The following is a 22,775-nucleotide window of genomic DNA, read 5'->3' on the forward strand; positions in this document are numbered from 1 at the left end:
TGTTTGTGAGCCAACATATGGTTGCTAGGAATTGAAATCAGGACCTCTGGAAGAGCAGCTAGTGTCTTTAATTGCTGATCTATCTCTCCAGCCCTAAGGATGGTTTTTTAAAGATAGACTATTGTCATTGCTATTTAGTTGCATGCTAAAAGTAGATGGTAAGCCACTACTGCTTTGTTTACTGCATGCCTGTGTTACAGAACATGGGAAAATCAGTCTGGGACTAAGTTGTAAAGGCCAGCCTGGTCTACAGAGCAAATTTCAGGACAGCCAAGCTGAGGCAGTGAAGGGAACCATGGAAAACAGAAAGTTGGTGAAGATGTGATTGAACAAGAGGGTCATGTTCTAGCCCCAGCAAGGAGCAGAACTTGGCATCTTTGACCATGTGGTTCTGGCTTTATAGTCAAGGAGAGAATAAAGGGGTTATAGAATCTCCCTCTGCAATTAAGGAAAGTTGCTGAGGTCAGGCATGTGGCAGGGATGTCCCTGAGTGGAGGTCTAGAGAGGCCATTGTGTTAAGGCCTTGGAGGCCCCACAATGTTGCCCAGAAACACTTTGCAAGTGTCCGATGGGAAGAAGGTTAGGGAAGATGACAGTGTTCAAAGCCTCAGTTCTAAGCCACCATGTAAAGGCTAGGTATTGGATCTGGGTCCTCTTACCAGCTGAGCTGTTTCTCCAGCCCCTCAGCCCTTCATTCTTTCACCATGGATCCAGGCTGGATTTGGTATAGTCTTCTAGTCTTCCCTACAGTAGCATGAATATAACTGACCTTTGTAGGCTCATACAGAGTGCACTAGTAGAAGGTTTGGCTTTGTTGGAAGAGGTGTATGGCCTTGTTGGAAGAAGAGTGTTAGTGTGGGGGTGGGTTTTGAGGTCTCTTATGATCAAGCTATGCCCAATGTCACAGTTTACTTCCTGTTGCCTGTGGATCCATATATAGAACTCTTATCTCCTTCTCCAGCACCATGTCTGCCTGCATGCCACCATGTTTCCTGCCATGATGATATTGGACTGAACTTCTGAAACTATAAGTGAGCCACCACAATTAAATGTTTTCTCTATAAGAGTTGCTGTGGTCATGGGGTCTCTTCACAGCCATAGACACTCTAACTAAGTCAATCCCCTAATGACTGGACCTCCTAAGAGGCTTGTAGAGAATCCTCCCTTTCCCAGTGGTGTCACCTGCTTAGTACAGGAGTGCCTTGGGAACGTCTAGTGTCTAAATCTACATGTTCCTTTCCAGAAAAGTCAAACTGAGAAAGTGGAATTCTGAGATAGCTTTAGCTACTGTCACATTATACAGATGGCATGACCTCAGGTTCCAGTTGGGTTAAGGCTGTCAGAGTGTCTAACAGACATATATAACTGCATTGTGAAGCACCTACATTCAGATGGCACCCCACCCACCCCAAGACACTTGACATTGCCATAATGAGGAAAGAAAAGAAAAAGCACTGTACAAAGAGGGGGACAGAGATGGTGTGTGAATTCTGAGAACATCTCTACCATCCCCAGAGAAAACATGGATTTCCATCTCTTCGCTAATCTATCCCTCCCCTTCAATTTTATTTTATACTCTCAACTACAGCTTCCCAAAGGGCAGAGAAGTACATTTGGGGATTTATCTCCCAGTTCTGCTCTTGGCCAAGAATGAAAGTCACCTTCGATTCCCAATCAACACTCAGCCTTCTTATTGGTCCCACAATTTCAAGGTGGAAAAAGAATGAATTTTTGAATCAGAACCAGCAAACAAATCAAATAGGTTCTGCCTTTTAGTCTCATAAGCCTGGAAGATTCAACAAAGCAAATGAACCCAGAAATTTGGCACAGACAAACTAGCAACTTCACTAGAGATGTGGAATCTGGCTAGAGTTAGGTGGGTCCTTGACAATCTGAAACTATGAACTGTGAACTTCCCAACTCAGCGGGGGTGAGGGGAAGCTGCTCCCAGCAGTCAGAAAGCAGGACCTTGCACTCTCTCTGCTATGCTTGGATGCTCCAAACTCCCCAAGGGTGGTTATTTGGGGGCTCTGTTCTCCCCAGTGCACACCTGACTTCAACTCTCCATCATTAGAAATCAGGCCAGAAAGAGTTTGTCAGCTGCCAGGAGGCGGGGAAGCCTGTCCAGCCAGCTTCTTCCAGATGGATTCTGTCCCAATCCTGGATGGAGTTGGTCTGGAGGCTTCCACTCTAGGAACTGAGACCAAGGGCCAATGTGAAAGGACCGAGGCAGGACAGGCACTAAGCCCATCCTCAGCCCATTTCACTGTGAACGTTCTCTCCTCGACCAACCTGTGCTCAAAGACACAGGTGCGTCAATGAATTCCAGGAATGTTGTACAGGTTGTCTCAATCAACCCAAGACTCACTGCAGTCAATTCCTCACCAGATGAGTGAGTCCCCAAAGAAGCTGGTTGGTTGCATAGGAGAGATGTGTGCCCCATACTAATAGTAATATTAATACTCACCAGAGACACAACACATCTTGCCAAAAGATCACCATAATCTTATATGTACTCCTGTGCCCAGTTCACTATGAGAGTGGTGCTGTTTGGCATGCTGATCCTTGATCCCTCTCAATTTCCATCTTTGTTGCCAAGAACAGTTATGTAAGAATGTTATGTAACCCTCCTTCTTTATTTTCACCAGCCATTGGAAAGGGAGCAATGTGTACTGTAACACACATACACCATTCCAATCAATGTCCTGTGCGTCCCCACTGAACTTGACTTGTATTTGGAGAATCAGCCTCTGCTTGTCCTTCTAACACCATGAAAGAGAGAAAGGGGCCTCCTAGTTTAGACCTTCCCATAGCTAAATGCTAGAGACAAATGCTGGCTTCACCCTCTGCCGGAATCCATGAGTCGAGGCATAGGTGGGGCATCTCTTCAACAGGGACATTTTTACACAGAAGTATGTCTTTCTAGATGGCTGGGGCCTGAGCAGACTCATTCAGCATGGCAAGCGTATCAACACAATGCCTGAGGAAGAGGTGGGGAAATCAGTGATGACCACTAGGAGCCATTTAATATGGAACAGGTGCATCCTGGGCAGAGAGAGCCCAGCAATGAAGACTCTTGTTCTTGAGCCAGTGGGTGTGTGCTTTTGTTTATGACAAATGAGTTTAGGAATAGGAGAATCAGAATCCCCGGGCTCAATATAGAAGGGAGCAGGAACCAGAGTGGGCCTGAGAGAGGGGTGAGCATGCATCTGGGAGGGGACTAGGGGATGAGAGGCAGGCTTTCTGCCATGAGAATAATGAACCCTGAGCCATCTCAGATCCTGAATCCTTTCCAGGTTCATTCTGTGGGGATCACGAAGTTGACTGGACCTGAATGTCCCTCTTCACAGCCAGCTGCTTGACCCTGTGGTTTATGATTATCAAACACCCAGCTTCCAGCCAATGAGGTTCTACCAAGTCTGTTACCCCAATAGGGTAAGTCACAGAAAAGCTTGAGTTGAGTATCTATCACAAGCGCGGCACTAAGGTTGATCTAGACCCTCAGCTCCAGGCAACTAGGTGAGGAGGACTTCAGGGCAAGGTTGGAGATTCTCTGCATTTGTCTTGAGTAACAGGACCTTCTTGGGACCTCCAGGTCAGGTTTTCTCAAATGTCTAAATGTTCAGAGTTAAGAGGCAGTGGCTTTGTAGAAACTTGTTCTTGGGAACCCTAGATTTGCAATGTACAGACTCAGAGAGATAGAGATCAAAGGGTTTGGGGGTGAAGCCTGGCTGCCACAGGATACCGTCTCAATGCTCCCAAGCAATTTAGAGATCCAGTAATGGGGCCAGGAGGGTAGAGAAGGGACCCACCAGTGCTTCTTGTTTGCCACTCTATCGATAAAGTCCTCACAGGCCCCTAGAAGGCAAGTGTTTCTTTATCCTGTTCTGCAAATGAAGAAACAGGTCCAGAGAAATTAAGGGACATGCCCAATGTCACAATCTAGACAGGGAGAGAAATTAACATTCTAACTAGTGTGTCTGGTCTTATGCTTTCTCCCTGTGATGATTTCCTCTTAGGTGACAGCATGCACACACACACACACACACACACACACACACACACACACACACACACACACATTGAGGACTAGGAATAGTCCCCTCCCAGGGTCAGGGAAGAATCTACAACCAGCTGATAATTAATCTTTGAAGAAAAGAAATGAATCTATGTACACGAAATTCCTTAGTCCATACACTTTATTATTCCATCAGTTCTCTCTCTACAAGCTTATACTCTGCTCTCATTTTAGCTCCTTTCTTGCCCAATTTCTCCTTACATTTATCTGTTGTTCCCTCCAGGTTCTGTCTTAATTCCTTCTTCTAGTTCTGCCCCTTCTAGGTTCTCATCCATCTAGTTCTTTCCCATTTCAGCTCCTCTCCCATCTCCTTCTCTCCCATCTTGTACTTCCCCATCTGGCTCTTCCTCATCTTCCATCTCATTCCTCTAGTACTCTCTTCTGGCCCTTCAATCTAGTTCTTCCCCTTCTCAGTTTGTTCCTCTCAAGTTCTTACCCATCTAGTTCTTCCCTTCTCTTTTCTCTTCTCTGTGCTGTTCTCTATTCTACAGAAAATACTTGCCTTTTCTTTCCCTGGGCATGTGGTTCCCTGCCTCCTCAGGAATGTTGTTTGTTTGTTTGTTTGTTTGTTTGTTTGTTTTAATCTCTCACCTTGATATGTAAAAACCTCTTTTGTTCGCAGTCAAGGTGCTCTGGAGAACCAGTAGGTCTCCTCAAGGGGAGGGGATGGTCTAAGAGCTTCATTAGCACAGGAAACAAAGCTAGGCATCTCCTAAGTTCAGCAGGGCAGTTAGTAGCTTAGTAGGTTCAGCAGGTCTGGGGGGCTGAACTGTTTACCAATTGGTCTAGGTACGCAAGGATTTCATAGCAGAAGACAACTGAAATATTAAAGGCTGGGTAACACCAAATATTCATAATAAATGGCTTTGCCTTTTGACAGACCTTTGGCCGGTCAAAGTTCAGCTTTAATACACAGCTGAATCTCTATGATATATTCTTGCAGCCCGCAAGACAGACAGACAGACAGACAGACACAGACACACACACATACAGACACACAGACACACACACACACACACACACACACACACACACACACACACACACACACACACACACACACACACACACACCCTAAAGCAGGGTCTCCATGGTTACTGGCAAGCTGGGAACTTGGTCAGGCACTTACATGGTTTCTTCTCTCTTCTGCAGGATTACAGAGAAGCATACAGGCAGAGCTAGCTGTGTGCCTTTTGGCCTTTGAGATTTGAGACCCAGAAGTCTCCCATGCCTCCTTATCATATCCGCAAATACCAGGATAGCGACCACAAAAGTGTGGTGGATTTGTTCTCCAGAGGCATGAAAGAGCACATCCCCACCACTTTCTGCTACATGTTGATGCTGCCCCGAATCCTCTTGCTCTTACTTGGGGTCCCTCTTACCCTACTCTTGGTCTCAGGCTCCTGGATTGTGGTTCTTCTCTCCAGCCTTATTCTCTTTGCTTCCCTGTGGCTCCTTGCAAAACATAGTTGGGAAAAGTATTTAGTAAAATGTTTGCACACAGACATGGCTGACATCACCACAACCTACTTGAGTTCTCATGACTCCTGCTTCTGGGTGGCTGAGTCTAGGAGTCAGATAGTGGGCATGGTGGCAGCCCTGTCATTGGAGAAGAAGCAGAAGAAGCAACTATGGCTACGTCACCTCTCTGTGTCATTGGAGCACCGAAGACAGGGGATAGGTAAAGCTATGGTCAGGATGGTCCTCCAGTTTGCACAGGCCCGGGGCTTCACTGAAGTTGTCCTTTCCACCAGTGTGTTCCAGTATGCAGCCCTGGCTCTCTACCAGGATATGGGCTTCCAGAAGACTGGCGAGTTCTTCTTCTCCATTATCTCCAGACTAAGGAAATCTCCGATTATACAATTAAAGTATTGTCTCACTTCTGCTCAGGAAGAGGACCTGTGATCTATCTCTTGTGTGTGCATCAGACAGGATCTGGTTGCTTCTGTAATAGTAACAAACCCAGATACTTCAGGAGCAAACCACTAACCCTCACATTCAAGCATAGCCACGTCATGTGTTTGGGGAGGAGGTTGGGGCAATGGCCACTCTTTCCCATACACGCTTTCTGAGGTATCTTTTATCTGACACTATAGTAATGTATAAAATGAAACACTAAACAATAAAATTTTTATTTAGCTTGTGAATCTTTGGATCATCTACTGGTCTTGGCAGGACAGCTCTCGGGGTCTCTTGTTCCTTGCACTGTTGGGAAGATGTTGCCTTTAACCTTCCTGGGTGGGCAGTGGGTTATACTGTTCCAGAGTGCATCCTTAGGACTCAATTGTTCAGTGAATGCAAACCTGTTCAAGCTGCTCTTGAATTCCACTTGTCCCCCTTCATGGTCAGACTTAAATATCTTTGCCAATCCACTGAGCAAAAAAAGGTCCTTTTATTCTGCTTATAGTGTGCATTTGCCCAAAGCAGGGTACCTTTGATATTTAAGGTTCAGATATTTGTTCTTCTGTGAAATTGCCTGTGCCTGTTTTTATTTAGTTCATTTTCCTACGTTGCCAGTTTTGAAAGTTGACTCATATGAGCTCTTTATATATTCTGCATATGAATCTTTTGTTGGTAACCTGTGCTGCAATTATCTCTGCCCCCCCCATGTGTGTGTGTGTGTGTGTGTGTGTGTGTGTGTGTGTGTTGTCTTTTCTCTCTCATAATGGTTGACAACATTTTATCTATCACATTTATCAACCTTTTTCTTTAGGGCTAGTATTTGTTCCTTAAACCATTTACCTGTTAAAGGAGAGAAGTCTGTGGGTTTGATGTGGAGAACATCCCCTGTGCTCCTGTAAAGGGTTTCTGTGGCTCCTTCTCCACTGTTCAGTCATGGCTTGTGTGCTCCTTGCTCTTCGGCAAGGCTGAGAACAAGTGTCCACATGCATGTGCACTCCTCCCAGCCCCTGTACAGGAGTGCTATTTGGGTATGCATTAGTTATTGTCTTAGTTCTGTGATCAAATAGCTCACAAGCAGCAATATCAGGGTTTGTTTGCTCTCAGAGTTTGAGGGGACAGTCTACCATGTGGAGGAAGGCATGGTGCTAAGTGTGGGTTTAGCTGTGATGGCAGAAGCCTGGGTGGCTGGTTATACAGGTCCACAGTCAGGAAGCAGATAAAGATGACTCATGGTGCTCAGCTTCCTTCCTTTTTATTCTGCTAGAACTCCAGCTCATGGGATGGTGTCATCCACATTCACGGAGGGATTTCTCTCCTCACTTAAAACTTCTCTGGAAATGTCTCTGAAGACATGCCCAAGATGTGTCTCCTAGATTCCATGGCTTATAAGGATAATTCTTATCAGTGTTTATTATGTATACAGAAGAGGGCGCCAGATCTCATTACAGATAGTTGTGAGCCACCATGTGGGTGCTGGGAATTGAACTCAGGACCTCTGGAAGAGCAGTCAGTGCTCTTAACCTCTCCAGCCCCCTTCTGTGTTTAGTTTAAGCTGAGCTATATAGTAAAACCAGTTTCTTATTCTTCCCCTAGGTTTTTGTTTTTGTTGTATATTTATTATTTATTCAATTTCCAACTGTCCTCCAACACCACCACCCTTTCCAAAGTCTCTGACTTCTGATCTAGACTGATCACTGTGTGAAGCACTTTGCAGGTTCTATTTGTTTATTTTCATTTTTCTTTATTAAGAAATTTTCTACTCACTCCACATGCTATCCACGACCCCTCCTCCCTCCTCCCACTGGTCTATGGGCAGGCTTCTGGAATCTGGTGCCTGTGGTGTGACACTTGCACAGCCTTGGTGCAGTGGGAAGGGGCTTGGACCTGCCTAGGCTCAGTGTGCTGGCTCTGCTGACTCCCCATGGGAGACCTCAATTTGGGGGGTGTGGGAATGCGGGGTGACTTTGCAGGTTCTTACTGAGCCAACCATGAGCTACATACATGTGTGCAAGACCAAATAACAAGACATGATGATGATTGCTTTTCTAGAGTCTCTAGTAGCAATTCAGGGAGAAATAAAACAAAAAGCAACACCATCCCAACCACTTTGGTAGTGACAAGTTTTCTATTTCCAGCTCTGTTCTGAGACTGCTTGAAGCCTTCCTGTGAGGTGACAGCATTGCTGTATCTGTCATGGGGTGACAGGGCTGTCCTGTTTCTAGTCTGGCCGTGGTGCTCAGTCTCTACGTTCTGGAAGACAGCACAAATGCTCTAAAGCTCCTTCCACCACTTCTCAGCTCTAACAACATGAAATCAAGTGGAGGCCTTGTTCAGTCTGGCTCCATCTATCGTATGTTTGTTCTGGATTTGGGGAGCAAAGGTGAGGATGATTATTGCGATCGATTGGGCCAGGAACTGGAGGGGTGTGTACATTTGACCATGCCCACTTTGGAACTTGGCCACAGGTCCTCTGCAGAAAAGAAATCTAGGAAGCTAGGTTTACCAAGTCCAGTCTAAGTATTGCACCGGAGGAAATGGCTGAGGACAGCTGATAGATAATTACATGTCCACACGGTTGGGCTTGCCCAGCAGACCACCTAACTATTTCCGGTTCAGAATAGCCATCTCCGGGTCAGACATCTCGCGGGACCGGGACTCTGTGGCCTTACGTGGTTGCATAAAGCGCGTGAGCGCACATGCGCGTGCAGCCATGTAATCTATGCACATGCTTGGAGTACCCACAGGAGTTCCTGTACGCATGCGCGGCCCAACCTTTAAAAAGCCGGTGCCATCTTGCATGAGCCCCCTTATCTCCTCACCCACGTGTATTTCACGCAGGCCGGTCACCTCTATCCTCTTTAATAAAACTCTTCTGTGGTCTTGTCATGTTCGGGACGTGTTCCTAGCGCCGCTTAAGTACTAACAACAGTGAGAACAGTCTAAGTATTGCACTGGAGGAAATGGCCGAGGCCAGTGAGAACAGGCACCCTTGTGCAGATTTCACCCTAGAGCCTGAGGAGAAAGCTTTCTGAAAGTTAGGGAAGGAACTCAGGGCTAGTGTTGCTCAGACTAAGAGAAATTGAGTGTACATCTGTGTTCATATTCCTTAGAAATGTAATCCCCTAACAACAACAACCACCAAAACAAAAAACCAAAACCACCACCACACACAACAACCAACCAAACGTCAAAACATGACTGGGTCAGATTTGGAAAATGGCTTCTTTGGGGAGTGGTGGGGAAGGAGTTTCCTAAGATAGGGAAGGGCCTCTTGTGGAGCTTCAAAGGGGCTGAGTGCCCCCTAGAGGGCAATACTATTTTGTAAACGCTCTTTTCCCTGTGAACTCCCTCACTAGCCCAGGCTGCCAAGTGTCTTGCCATCACCTGGGAGATGGCTATAAGCGACAACTATGTAGGCTCAAATCACCTAGCTCCTAGCAAGCAAAGATGCAGGCCACATTATGATTCAAACTGGTCTAATTTCATAGCTGGACAGAACAATCATCTGAGACACAAATATATTCATGAAGTCAGACATGGTTTGACATGCCTGAAATCCCAGCATTTGGGAGGCTGGGGGCCTAACTGTTGACTTTGAGGCCAGCCTGGGCTACTTAACGGGCACTTCCACTTTACCACCCCAGGTTTCACATTAAAATTCTGTCCTCTTTGCCACTGTAGGCCTGGGTGATTACTGCAGGGCCAGGCTGAGCTAAGCTCTGGAAGGAACAGCAGAGGGCAAGCAGTTCTAGAGCAAATCACAGTATGTTAGAAGCAGTAGCAGTGTGCAGCCCTGGCCTGGGCTTCAGCCAAGTGAGAGGTATGGTCTTGATAAGACTGACGGAGTACAGTCAAGCAAGTGTGGGGGCAGAGAGAGAGCAAGGCAGTCTGATCACCTTAGGAATGAAGCCTGAGGTGGGGACTCCTGCTTTTGCTAAGTACATAGCCCAGATGGAGCTATGCACAGTAGGGAAGCCACCCTGAGCTCTGGGAGCAGAAGGGACTGCAGGCAGTACTGCCCACGAGATGGGGGCTACAAAAGACCTCTGCACTCAGAGGCAAGGCGACCTCAGCTCTGAGAGCTGTTCCCTAGCCCTGTTTCTAGGCACCTCCAGGTGCCAGATCTGAATGCTCTTCTTGGAGAGCGTCCAAACAACCCAGTGCCGGGCCCAAGGAATCGTTCATGATTTCTATCCTGCCTAAATAGCCTTGCAAACTAGGGTTTGGGACAACCACTGCTTTCTAGTTCTGTTCTGAACGGGAGCCCGCAAGCCATGAAGCCACAGCATTTGCAGTGGAAAAGGGTTAAGAGCCCCTGGTGACCTCACTTGGCCGGTGCCCGAGCACCCTTCCCTGCATCTTCTTTTTGGGTACAAGCACAAGACTGGGCTATGAGGCGTGACTGCTCACAGGACACTGGGGCAGGACCTGCCTTCATGCCATCTCAGGGCATCATTTGAGGTGGCTACTGGTCTGGCTGCCCCTCCCACTGCAGGGGTTGGGGTGTCTGCTGAATGTCCAGCACATTTCTTCCCCAGCTTCAGGCTTTAGCTGTGGTTCCCAGTCATAAGGGAAGAAAGCTTTCTGTATTCTGCCCAGGCACTGGAGTAAGAGCAGTGTGGAAATCATTTATCCACACCTCCATTCCAGAAATTGTTCTGTGTTATAAATACTGCTGCATGTGAGGTGAGGGCTGCTCTGAGGCTTCAGTTCCACAGATGAATGAGCTTGTTTAGGGAGGCCTGCGAAAGAAGGCTGGGAGCCTTTCTGGGAGACTCTGGTGATGCACAACCCAGACAAGCCCATGCTGAGCAAGAGCACACCTTACACACCATTTCATTCTCTGAGCTCATGTCCCTCTACACAGCAGGGCAGACACTGCCCAGCTCCCTGCTCCTCTCTAGATGGGGAAAAACATGACCTTTCGCTGCTTGTTCACTATGAGTCAATCAGCAGTGATTTATTTTTTAAAAGTATAAAAACAGATACAAAAAGGGACTCCCCCTTGGCTAGAACCCAGAGCTCCACCATACGGCATGGCCTGTTGGCAAGGCCTGGATGCAGAAAGGGAGGACTGATTCCAAACCACAGCCACTGCAGCCACCACTGCCCACACCCCAGGATACTAAGATACACGTGCACAAAGAGAAAGCTTTATTAAATCATTCATTAAAGTATAAATTAGGCTTCTTTAGGCTTATAAAAAAAAGTATTCCTAGGCTCTGAAGAAAGTCGTCTACATCAGTCCCAAGGCACTTTTCTCCCCAGGAGTTGGTTGGTCACTCTCTGTGGAAAAAACACAGGGAAGAAGTGTCAGACACAGTCACCCGGTGGCTGGTCATCACTGTCTCAGCACACTGCCGATGAGACTCTCCTACACAAAGTGGCAATTAGGAAAAAATGTGTTTCTTTGTGTTCTGGAAAGGTGGTCAATAAGCACCACCTTCTCCATAGAAAGAGATACTAGAATGGTGAGGGACTGACCACAGCCAGCACAGCAGGCCCATGCGAGGCTAACACAGCAGGCGGGCCTGCGGTTCCTGGGGTCTGTCTCCCCAGTGCCCAGGCTCCTGAGTGCTCCAGACACAGTTCTCAAGTCTTATACTCGTCTGGTCTGATCCTTAGTGTCTGCCCTTCAGAGTCCTCTAAAGAGCAGTGAGCAGCCTGGGAGGAAAACAAGAACTGTGAAGGACGTGGTCCTTCAAGCCAGTGGCGACTACAGAAATTAACTGGCACCTGCTCTGGGAGGTTCTTGGCAGGTTCCACTCTCCAGCCTCTCACTCCCTGCTGACAATGTATAGACACTGTCCAGGTTATTTACATAGTTCTGGACTATAGAAAATCACCATTTAGGAATTAGAGAGCAGTCAGGGGGGCTAAATTGCTGGTGTGAAGTCTGGTTTAGCTGCAGACACATGGAAAGTGCCGAATCATCTCAGCACTTCAAATAGTCACGGTACTTCTCCAAAGTGTTAGTCAGGTCCTTTCTACTTCCCTCTGCTGATAAGCCTGATCCAGCCCTCCATGGACAGAGTGTCAGCAGAGCTAACCGTTTTATAACAAGCCTGATCCAGCCCTCCATGGACAGTCAGCAGAGCTAACCATTTTATAATAAGCCTGATCCAGCCCTCCACGGACAGTCAGCAGAGCTAACCGTTTTATAATAAGCCTGATCCAGCCCTCCATGGACAGAGTCAACAGAGCTAACCATTTTATAATAAGCCTGACCAGCCCTCCATGGACATAGTGTCAGCAGAGCTAACCGTTTTATAGTGCTGAGCTCGCAGCCGGTAGGATTTATATTCTGATTTCCTCTTCTCCTCTTCTCTCTTCTTCTTCACTTCTGGAAGCTGCTCATAGATCCTGAGAAATAGCACAAGTGGAAAGACAGAGAGCAGCACAGTTATCTGGCTTGAAGGTACACGATGGCTCTCCCCACACCTCTGGCTCTCTGCTACCTAGGCCTCTAGACAGAGCCACCCCTGATAAGCATCCATGTCCATGTCCATGGATGTGGAGAGCCTGGCCTGGGGTGCCCACAATCTGGAAGAGAGATTATGAAAATATAAAACATTGATAATAGTGCTTATTTCCAGAAAAAGAATAAAATAAAGTAGGTAAAATTATGTTTTCTATGCTATCTGCAAAACTATATAGTTTCAACATAATAAAAGCTAATACTGAGTACATACACGTACGTACACAGACAGGATCAATTGAGGTACCCCAGGCTAGACTAGAACTCAGCCTAGCCTTAGCTTATTAATGCTGGGATTATATAGATATGCAGACTATATCCAGCTTATTATTGTATTTTTAAAATTAATATTTTGATTAGCATACAAACAAATGGATTTTACTATGACATGCCACATGTATATAATCGTTTTTCTTATTTGCCCTCCTCATCCTCTCTCCACCTCTTGCCGGTCCCCTTCTTTCCGACAGCGCCCTTTCTGCTTTCATGATGCACACGCTCCTTAGCCTCTTTCAGTCTCCCCATCGGCCCGCAAGTCTGCTTTTCTACTTATGTTCCACATATGAAGAAAATGTGGCATTTGTCTGAGTCTAGCTTATTTTGCTTAACACAATAATCTCCAGTTTTACCCATTTTCCTGGAAATACACTATCAGTCTTTACAGCTAAATAAAACCCATTGTATATATGCACCACATTTCCTTTGCCCACTCATCTGCTGAGGAATGTGGAGCTGATTCCGTTTGCGGGCCGCTGTGAACAGTACTGCATAAGCATGGGTGTGCAAGCTTCTCTGTGACACGCTGACACAAGGCCTTCAGGTGTACACCCAGAAGTGGCAGAGCTGGGTCATATGGTAGTTTAGTTCTGTGTTTGTAGAAACTTCCTCCACGGAGTCTCTGGTGGGTGCGGCAGTCTCCATCCCTCCCACAACACACTCCTTCCCCGTTCCACAGCACTTGTCATTTGTGTCCTTGATGCTGGCCACTCTGACTGGAGAGGAGATCTCAAAGAGTTTCGATTTGCATCTCCCTGATGGCTAAAGATGTTGAGTACATTTTCAAGTATTTATTGGCCATTTGATTTTTCTTTTGTGATTGTCTATTTAGTTCATTAGCCTATTTAATGGCTGGATGATTCTTTTCATATATCTAACCTCTTTAGAGTTCTCTATAGATTTTGTAATCTGTGATCCTCTGTTGGGTGGTAGTGTGAAATGTCCCTGTCTCATACGTTCAAACACCGGGTCCCCAGCTGGTGGCACTGTTTGGGAAGGTTGTGGAACTTCACTAGAAGAAGTGGATCATGGGGGATGGACCTTGAGCTCGGACCCACTTCCTGTGTACTCTCTACTTCCTAAGTGTAAGTGCAATGTGACGGACGGGTCAGCAGCCTCCCCTGCTGGCTGCCACCACAATGGACTCGAGCCCTCTGGAACTGTAGGCCAAAATAAACCCTTTGTTCCTAAGTTGCTTTTGTTAGGATATTTTATCACAGCAACAAGAAAATAACTAAGGCAGATACATAGCTGGCAAAGATTTTCTTCCACTCTGTAGGCCATCACTTCACTCTGCTGATGTTTCTTTCTTTGTCAAAAGAAACTTTAATTTCATGAAATTACATTTTTAATTCTGTGGATTATTTTCTGTGCTTCTCAGAAAGCCTTTACATATTGCTGTTATGTTGAGGTATTTTGCCCTCTAGCAGTTTCAGTTACTCTTGTATTTCAAACACAGGAAAATAAAATACTAGCTAGCTGCACCTGTAAAATAACTGAGTTAATAGAGAAGACTATCCCCATTCTGTGGAAAGGGTCAAGCAGGCTTCAGTTTAGGCTTGTACTGGAAATAAAGAACTGTCAGGAACCAGACAGAGACAGGAGAAAGGGTAACCACGTTGGGAATGTGCGCTGGGAGAAAGGAGTTGCAGAGTTGTGGTACAGAGAAACTGGTGGGAAGCAAGTGGGGAGAGGCTGAGGTGGGCTACAGGTCTTACAGTCATGTGAAAAATTATACTTCATCCTGGACAGGGTTGGGTGCCCCTAACCTCAGGCTGAGAGGAGCTTGAAAACAAGATGAGTGTGTAGGATGGAGGGAAAAATTTTGAGTAATATTTTTACTTTCTTCTCTCTACTTTTAAAAGTATTTTCCAAAGAGTAGTACAATTCAGAAAGCAAGTCACTGAAAAGGACACAGCACCAAGAGTAGTGGCAAACTCCTTTGACTCCAGCATTTGGGAAGCATAGGCAGAGGCAGGAGGTCTTCTGTGAGTTCCAAGCCAACCTGGTCTACAGAGCAAGTTCCAGGCCAGCCATGAGCATATAAGTTTGTCTCAAACAAGCCAACATCAATAAAAAACCAAACAACCCATCACATCAGAAGCACCACACAACTACCTGACTGTTCTTATTAAAATCAGATTCTAATGGGCCCCTAGGAATGTCTCCCATAACTCAGATTTTCAATGGCATTCTTGGGATCAAAGTATGTGTGTATCAAACTGATTAACTAATGAGGAGACAATGCTTACAATGGCACAAGATTCAAAGTCTCTGAGAAACTGGTCTGAAGAAGTGGCGCAGTCTCAGTGGCCTCTGGGGTCACCACATGCATGTAGATATGCACAGTTACATACATATGAGCAAAACACTCATACACATAAAATAAAAATAAATCTTAAAAACAACAAAAACCTGGTCTCTCATATTTCTACACCCAATCCACTCTGTTCTTGTTCCCCAAAGGTAACCACTGTTACCAATTCTTTTGCAGCTTACAGAAATATCTATGCATGCACAGGTCGACACAGCTATAGAGCAAAGACATTTCATTCCATAGTGCAGCATGAACTGAATGAAACTGAGCATGCTTCTGAAACTCAACTTCTTAACTTAATGTCTTGGAGAGCAATCCCATTATTTCTTACTCTGTTGGAAAAACACCTAGAGATGAGATTGCTAAGATAAAGAAGGTGACCCAAAATAAATATTTGTTTTTATTTCCAAATACTTTTTAGTTCCATCCAGATTTCTAATAAAGACAAGCTCATCCCAGGCATTCTCCTTCCCTCTTTGAACAGGAAGCATTTAAGCACTATCTTCAATTTTTCTTTCTTTCTTATGCTCTGGGAAGCAACTTCACCACTCACCTCACATGCTTCCAGCTGAGCCCGCACCTTCCCCCTGGGGGCTGGGAAGCAGAGTGGTCACCAGTGGCTTGTAGTTGCGTCATGACTCTCATTCTTTCGGACTTACCGTTTGGTCCTCTGGATCATTTCCTTCTTTCCAATAGGTTTGTTCTTCTGGACAGCCAGGGGGCCTAGACGAGAGAAGAGGTTTAGTAGTAGACAGTGACCATAAGGAGAGGTGTGGCATTGTAGAGCTGTGCAGAGGAGCTGTTGGGCCCTAACCAGAGCTAGTGGTACAGGGCAGTGAGCACAAGACCACGGCAAGGCCAAAGTCTGAACTGCATTAGGGTACTGGGACCAAAGTCTATACCCACTGTGGCAAGTCACAGCATGGACCCAACTACTGACTAGTTGACAGGTAAGGCTGACAGCTTTAGGTGGTACTTTCTATTTTCACAGCTTTCTGGTGTTGTTTTATTGAGACCTGCCACTCGGTGTAACAGCTAAGAACACAGATCTTGGCTGCAAACCCCAGCTCCTTCCCTAAGAGGAGTGTAACCTTGGGTGAGCTACTTGGGTGAAGTAAGAGTATTAACACAGCACTGTTCTTAGACAGGTGCTGTGAGGACAGTTCTGAGCAGACCTCCTAGGTCTGTGCTTATCACTACTATTTTCCTATTATACTCTGAGACCAGGGACGCAAAGCTAGTTCACAGAACAATCATGCTTACAGCAGCCTCTCTGTCTGAAGAGATGGAAATGCAGTGACAAGGCTGGTAAACCCAGGTTACGGGGTCACAGCAGCGGAAGGCTCAGCTGGGCCAGTCTACTACCAAGAAGAGTGGAGTCTCAGCATCCTCACTGTGGCCTGGCACCCAGCGGCTCCTCAGCACAGCAGCTGCCACTCAGCAAAATGACAAGAGGGTATACCTCTCCTAGACAGGACAAGCGACCTGAGGTATACCTCTCCTAGGCAGGACAAGCGACCTGAGGTATACCTCTCCTAGGCAGGACAAGTGACCTGAGGTATACCTCTCCTAGGCAGGACAAGCGACCTGAGGTATACCTCTCCTAGGCAGGGGCCGCACAGCATTGAACAGAGCCTCCCGCTCACTCTGGAACAAGTTCTGTAGCTTCCTTTCCTGGACTAGTAACTTCAGGCGCTTTATTCGCTCCCCAGAACGGGAGATGAAATCAGGTCTATGAAGCTGAAGTGCTTCCTACAGGAGAGAAAAAGACTCATGTTAATGACATGGCCTGTTCTCAAGTGCCCAGAAAAATGGCACATGCCCCACAGGTTTCAGAGCCTGCAGGGGAGGGCACCCCCAGGGAAATCAAAGGAAGCACAGAAATGCCTTTGGAAAAGCTGAGAACTTTTTCCAGTGGGGTCATCTGCAACTCTTCCAAATGTCGCTGAGACAGAGGTTAAGTTCATTCCTGTCAAACAAACTCATATGATTTCCTTTAGCCACCAAGGGATTTGGTGAGGCCGAGGGGAAGAGCTCGAGGGTGAGCACTTGGTTCACACTGCAAGGCCCAGAACAATGCAATCCTGGCCCAAACACCAGGCCTGCTACTGCACATGCGGGAGCCTGCACACCAAGCAGTGCCAGAGTAGAACCCTCCCCTCCCTGCCACCAGATCCCGTGGATGCCAGTCACACATGTTCCCACAAAACACATGGCTAAAGTCACACTGATGTTACTGTGCCTACCTGCAGCGTTGCTCTCACAAACGGCCTAAGAGGAGCACGGGCGCCATCTCCACCTGGGCCTCCCAGGGACCCACGACCGCTCATGCATAGCATCTGCCAGTTTTGTTCCCTCAGTGGCTCCCTCCAGGGTTTGGTTTTGGTTACTGGTTCAAACCAGGAGATACCAGGGCCATAAATCTTGGGCAGGTTTTCTTTCTTAGATTCAGACTTTCTATTTTCCACAGGAACAAACCATGAGACACCTACAGGAAATATTTTCAAGAAGAAACTAAAGAGTTTTATTTTGTAATAATTGTACCTAACTGCAAAGGCATGCATAGAATACTGACTTGCAAAGGACTCATCTGTTGGGGATGACAACCCCTGGGGTGCCCTTAGGGTTGGTCTTAAACACAGTAGGATTCTCTAAATGAAGTTCTAGTTACTTTCAAAACATGCCAGTGTGGTGGCTAGTGGCAGGTGGAGTCAACATAGAGTCCTCAGAAGCAAGGGAGCTCAGTGTTGCAAAAGACTTAGACACGCCTTTGTGAGACTCCCTGCCCCCTGGGTTAGAAACTGACCTTCAAAATATAAACCAACCAACCTTCACAGGAACTTGACTTGTGAGTCCTTAAGTTTCTGTTCCGCAGATAATTGGCAAGGAACTTTTTCTCTTTGGCTTTTTCTTCTGACCAAGAAGTCACATCACTGTCCTCTTCCATTCTGGCTTCACTAGAACTGGGAGTTGGGAAAGTCACACCAACATCCCGAGTGTGTTTTTTGGCACCAGTCACGATCTCCAAGTTACCTGGAGGGAAACACAGATGTATCTGGGAGCTGACTAGAGCCTGGCTGGCAGGCTTAAAGTCAGGGGGTGAGCCCCTATTAATAACTGAAAGACATGATGCATGGGGGGGAGGGGAAGGAGAGCAAGAGAGGGAAAGGGCAGAGACAGACACAGGTTTAACTTCTAAGTGGGTTTAGCTATCAGAGGGAAAGAAGAAATATGGATTCAGTTGGTTCAGGCTTTCAACTCCATGGGGGCAAGATAGTAAGTATTTCTGGGCTTGCTGCCAATCACCCAGTAAGGAGGTGATAGTGCTGAGCTCAAGACCCTGTAGGAAAGCAAACTCTCTGCAGGCATAGGCTTCAAATTCTCCTAGCCCTGCGCCCCAGTCATTCTGCTTACAAATCAGGACCTCAGAGAACTTTACTCACTCACATCATTTCTCCCCTTTGTTTTCACACAGTGCACACAGTAGTAAACCGTACATGTTCTGTCCCTTGATTTTTCTTTTCAAATATATATGCTAGGGACCTCTGTGTGTGTTGGGAATTGAACCCAGGCTCTCTGCAACAGCAACCAGTGCTCTTAACCATTTCTCCAGTTCTTAGAGAGCTTCCTTGTTCTATATAAAACTTCTTCATATGAAACTACAATAATTAATTTCACCATTGTTACTGATGGCTATCAAAGTTGATTTTAATTTTCTGCTACAATAACCCTACTTTTTACACTGAACATTTTGCACATATTTAAGTACCTCTATTGACCAAATTCCAAAAGCAAAAATAAACAAACAACAACAAAAAGCCACTGAGTCAAAGTAAATTGGTAAGAACTGCTAAACTGCTTTCCAGAGGCTGTATTATTCGGACTCTGCTACAGAGGCACTTATGCCTACATTCTTGCTTACAAACTTGGAATTTTTTGCAATTAATAAGTAAAAAATAGCATCTAAATATGCAGGTACTTTTTAAAAATCTTTATACCCTTCATCATGAGTGAGGTTAAATGTGTTGAAGCATTTTTATATAAATGCGAATGTAAATTCAAAGGATTTACCAGCTTGTACACCCTTATTCAACATGTGCACATTTTCCTCAGTGTAAAGGGTGGAGTCCAAGCTCAAGAAACTATCAGCAGATGAAACGGAGTCAGAAGAAACATTTGTCACCTGGAAAAACAAAAAAGACTCTGTTAGAGTGACTGATAGCCAGAGGAATAGTTACCTACAGGGCAAGCCGGCTTACAAGCCGCTGCAGCCCTATCTAGTCAAACAGCTGGGACACAGCTGAAAGAAACCTGTGAATAATGTGATCATGTATCTATGATATGGAGAATGCTGCTGTAGGACAGGCCCATGCTATTGCAATACAAACAGAGCTGGGACTTCCTCCGGGATTTGAGAGAACTGAAGCTGGCTGACACATCTCCAGAATGAAATTCTCAGCTCACACCTGTAGATAATTCTGGAGCTAAGAGATGCTAACTTAAGTGATGAAGTCCACAGAGGACCCTCAATCAGAGCAGATTCAGAGGCTTTTTATATGACAGAATCACACAAAGAGCGGCATTGCACCTTAAGCAACCCCAAAGGAGTCAAGTATAAAATACAGGAAAGTCCCAAAGCCCTTTAACTATACTCAGAGCAAGTAGCACACTGAAGGTCCAGTTTAGGGATGAAAGTTGACTCATGGGTGAAAAAAAAAATCAAAATATAGCTGAACAAATACCACATAAAACTGTTTCTTAAAAAGAAATTGGTAGAGCGCTTGCCTAGCAAGCGCAAGGCCCTGGGTTCGATCCTCAGCTCAAAAAAAGAAAAAAGAAAGAAAGGAAGGAAGGAAGGAAGGAAGGAAGGAAGGAAGGAAGGAAGGAAGGAAAGGAAGGAAGGAAGAAAAAAAGAGCTGTCTGTATTCAAGCACACACATGTGGAGGCCAGAAGTGGGCCTCCTCCATTACTCTCAATCTATTCCTTCAAGGCAAGTCCTGGACTTTGGACTCACATTTTCACAACTAGGTTGGAAGCTAGGAAGCCCCAGCAAACCTGTCTCTCCCTTCCCTCAGATCTGGGAATACGGGCATATAAAGGATGGCCAGCTTGTGGGCAGGTGTGGGCACCTGAGCACTGGCTGGCATGATGGCACATCAGGGGCTTTGCCCCACTGATACCTCTCAAGCTGAAGGGTATTTAAGCCTGCTTATCATAAAATGTCTGGGGGTGGAGGAGATGGGGGGGCAGAATCTCTAGGGGAGAGGTTTGATCATCTGAATTTTAAATAAGTGCTAAGTGACATTTTCAAAGCAAGTTTGATAGAGGTGTTGTGCAGCTCAAGCCATGTATCTACTTCTTTGAACTATAAAAACTATACTCCAAGTCCTCTGGGAACTTAGCCCAGGATCCTGGGGAAAAAAGGGAGCAATGATAAGACATCTGTAGAAGGAAACACTTTGATTTTCAGAAGGATAAGTATTGTAAACTGGTGAGTTTAACACCGTTGACCTGTCAAGTTTAGAGCTGATCATCAATCTGATAATCTCCAGACATGTGAAAGTCAAGGCTAGCAAATGTCCAAGTACGGGAAAGAAGACAAAAACTGGCTTGCCAGGTTAGCCACTTCCTGGTAGACACAGTCCCTGAGTGGCAGCATATCCAGTACACTTATCTGGGGACAGCATGTTGAGAACTAGATGGAGTTCCAGGGACCGAGGTGACAGCACATGCTGGTAGAGCCATGGCCACTAAGTCCACACTCGGGAAAGGCCCCAGTGGACAACGTGCACTGCACAAATCCCTACTGCGTACCTCCTGTTCTCTGGGTTCAGCCTGTCTTGCTTCATGTTTTCTGTATAAATGCCTTGGAGATTTGGAAAGCAGGATTTCTACATAATAAACACCCAGAGTGCCAGAGAGGCTCTCAAGGAACAGAAGTGTGGCCCAAATCAAATCAAAGGATGTTTAGTAGTGAAAATTATGTAAATTAAAGGCCAGAGCACTGTGTAGACAGAATGATGAAAATCTTGATGCAGGAGGGGAAAAACAAAAGCCAAAAGCCAGCTCCAAGCCTAGAATCCTAAGCTCCGAGCCAGTATTAGATTCTGCCTTTATTCTTTGTCTCTCAAGACACAAATTGGCTGTCTCTTTGTGCCAGTTTCCTCACTTAGAAATGGAACTGAAGTTTTTACTCCTGAAATTACAGGAGGTGTAGAAAGAGGCTGAACATACTGGTTCATACCTGTAATCAACACTTGGGAGGATGCAGAAGGACTGCAGCCTGAGGCTAGCCTGAGCTACACAGTGAGGCCCTGTCTCAAAACAAACAAATGAATAGCATATAACAACAACAACAAAAATCAACAAAAGAAATACTAGAAAAAAAATCTCAGCTCTTCATGAGTTTAAGCTCAGCCTAGGCAAAAAAGTGAGCCATCATCTCAAAACAAATAAAAAAGGTTTTGATGGTAGGCATTAAACAAAACAAAAACCCAACTAGTTAAAACTTTGAGAATGCTATGATGTCAAAAAACAAACGTGCAAATACAGAACGGACAATAGGGCGATATGATGGCAGGAAACACACCAAACCTCAACTGCTGTGAGAGACAAGTATAGTAGGTGCCCAAAAAGGGGCTGAGTTTCAAGATAGAAAAGTCATGTCAGTACTCTAGCACTGTGAAAACTGAAAATAAAGGAAACAATCTCATTCACAATAGAAAAAAACTATAAAGTATAAAAATCTAAATAAATGGAGAGACACTCATATGTATATGAGTTAGAAGACTCAAAAACTGCTAGGATGGCAAGTCTCTCCATATTAATTTGCAGGTTCTCCATAAGCCTAAAAAATCCTAATGAACCTTCCAGAAGAGATTTATAAGCTGATGGATTCAAGCTTCCATGGGAAGGCAAAGGATCATAAGAGCCCAAAATTATTAGGAAAGAAAAAGAACAGATAAAAAAATCATTTCCTGATTTCAAAACAAAGTTACAATGATTAAGACAGTATAACTGAGGTTAAAAACTGGGTGTTGGGGTAGAGTGCTTGCCTAGTAACCACAAGGCCCTGGGTTTGATCCTCAGCTCAAAAAAAAAAAAAAAAAAAAAAAACCTGGGTGTTTTAAAATTCAAAACAGAATTGAGAGTGATAAAGTAACTCTTATGATTATGGTCAATGATTTTTCAGAAAGGCACCAAGGCTACCCACTGGAGCAAAGGACAGACCTCTGAACAAGGGATTTAGAATAAATGAATTTTCACATATAAAAGATGACGTTAGACACCACATCACATACACAAAAATGCACTGAGCAGAGCTAAATAATTACTAAAACCAACAGGTATGTCCAAGCTTTTGGAGATCGCTATCTGACGTTGCCACATATGAATAGCACAATAGCTATCCTGAGATGCATGTGGACTACAGGTGGGACATGCCTATATAAGTTTTAAAATGAAAACATAAGAGAAAATCTTCATTACTTTGACCAGGAAAAAAATCTTGGCTCTAATACCAACAGCACAATTCACAAGGGAAAAAAAAAAAATGTTAAACCAAACTGCATTATTCACCATTTGAACATTAAATTTCACTTCTAAAATAAACTGAGTGCCGGAACAGGAGAACTTGTCCTCAAGTTATACACCTGGTAAGACTTGTGACAAAAATAAAGAGCTGGTGAGACCAGATACCACACTTGTTCTTACCCAAAAGGCT

The 22,775-nt window shown here is 45.3% G+C and overlaps 2 protein-coding genes across 5 annotated transcripts in view; one reads left to right on the forward strand and one right to left on the reverse strand.

The window, feature by feature from the left end:
- The first annotated feature begins 1,505 nt into the window (after nucleotides 1-1,505).
- On the forward strand, nucleotides 1,506-6,193 carry LOC118580393 (N-acetyltransferase family 8 member 7-like). Of its 2 annotated transcripts, XM_036182085.1 has the most exons (3): nucleotides 1,506-3,094; nucleotides 3,297-3,435; nucleotides 5,231-6,193. In XM_036182085.1, the coding sequence occupies exon 3, from the start codon at nucleotides 5,306-5,308 to the stop codon at nucleotides 5,981-5,983; it is 678 nt and encodes a 225-aa protein (XP_036037978.1). In that variant the 5' UTR covers nucleotides 1,506-3,094; nucleotides 3,297-3,435; nucleotides 5,231-5,305; the 3' UTR covers nucleotides 5,984-6,193. The 2 variants fall into 2 exon arrangements, with proteins under 2 accessions (XP_036037978.1, XP_036037977.1); XM_036182084.1 differs by lacking the exon at nucleotides 1,506-3,094 and having other exon boundaries at nucleotides 3,268-3,435.
- Nucleotides 6,194-11,119: 4,926 nt separating this feature from the next.
- Nucleotides 11,120-22,775, reverse strand: part of Alms1 (ALMS1 centrosome and basal body associated protein) — a 111,378-nt gene continuing 99,722 nt past the window's right edge. For 2 of the 3 annotated variants that reach the window (XM_036180616.1, XM_036180615.1), the window contains 7 exons: nucleotides 19,123-19,234; nucleotides 17,881-18,084; nucleotides 17,298-17,539; nucleotides 16,650-16,803; nucleotides 15,711-15,774; nucleotides 12,244-12,343; nucleotides 11,120-11,266 (listed from right to left, as the gene is read on the reverse strand). In XM_036180616.1, the coding sequence (XP_036036509.1) occupies nucleotides 11,222-11,266; nucleotides 12,244-12,343; nucleotides 15,711-15,774; nucleotides 16,650-16,803; nucleotides 17,298-17,539; nucleotides 17,881-18,084; nucleotides 19,123-19,234 (921 nt within the window). In that variant the 3' untranslated portion in view covers nucleotides 11,120-11,221. Of the gene's footprint in view, nucleotides 11,267-12,243; nucleotides 12,344-15,604; nucleotides 15,775-16,649; nucleotides 16,804-17,297; nucleotides 17,540-17,880; nucleotides 18,085-19,122; nucleotides 19,235-22,775 lie in introns of those variants that run through there. The other variant, XR_004944468.1, reaches the window with a different exon arrangement.

This window comes from Onychomys torridus, chromosome 3 (assembly GCF_903995425.1).
Source record: "Onychomys torridus chromosome 3, mOncTor1.1, whole genome shotgun sequence".
Taxonomy (NCBI): Eukaryota; Metazoa; Chordata; class Mammalia; order Rodentia; family Cricetidae; genus Onychomys; species Onychomys torridus.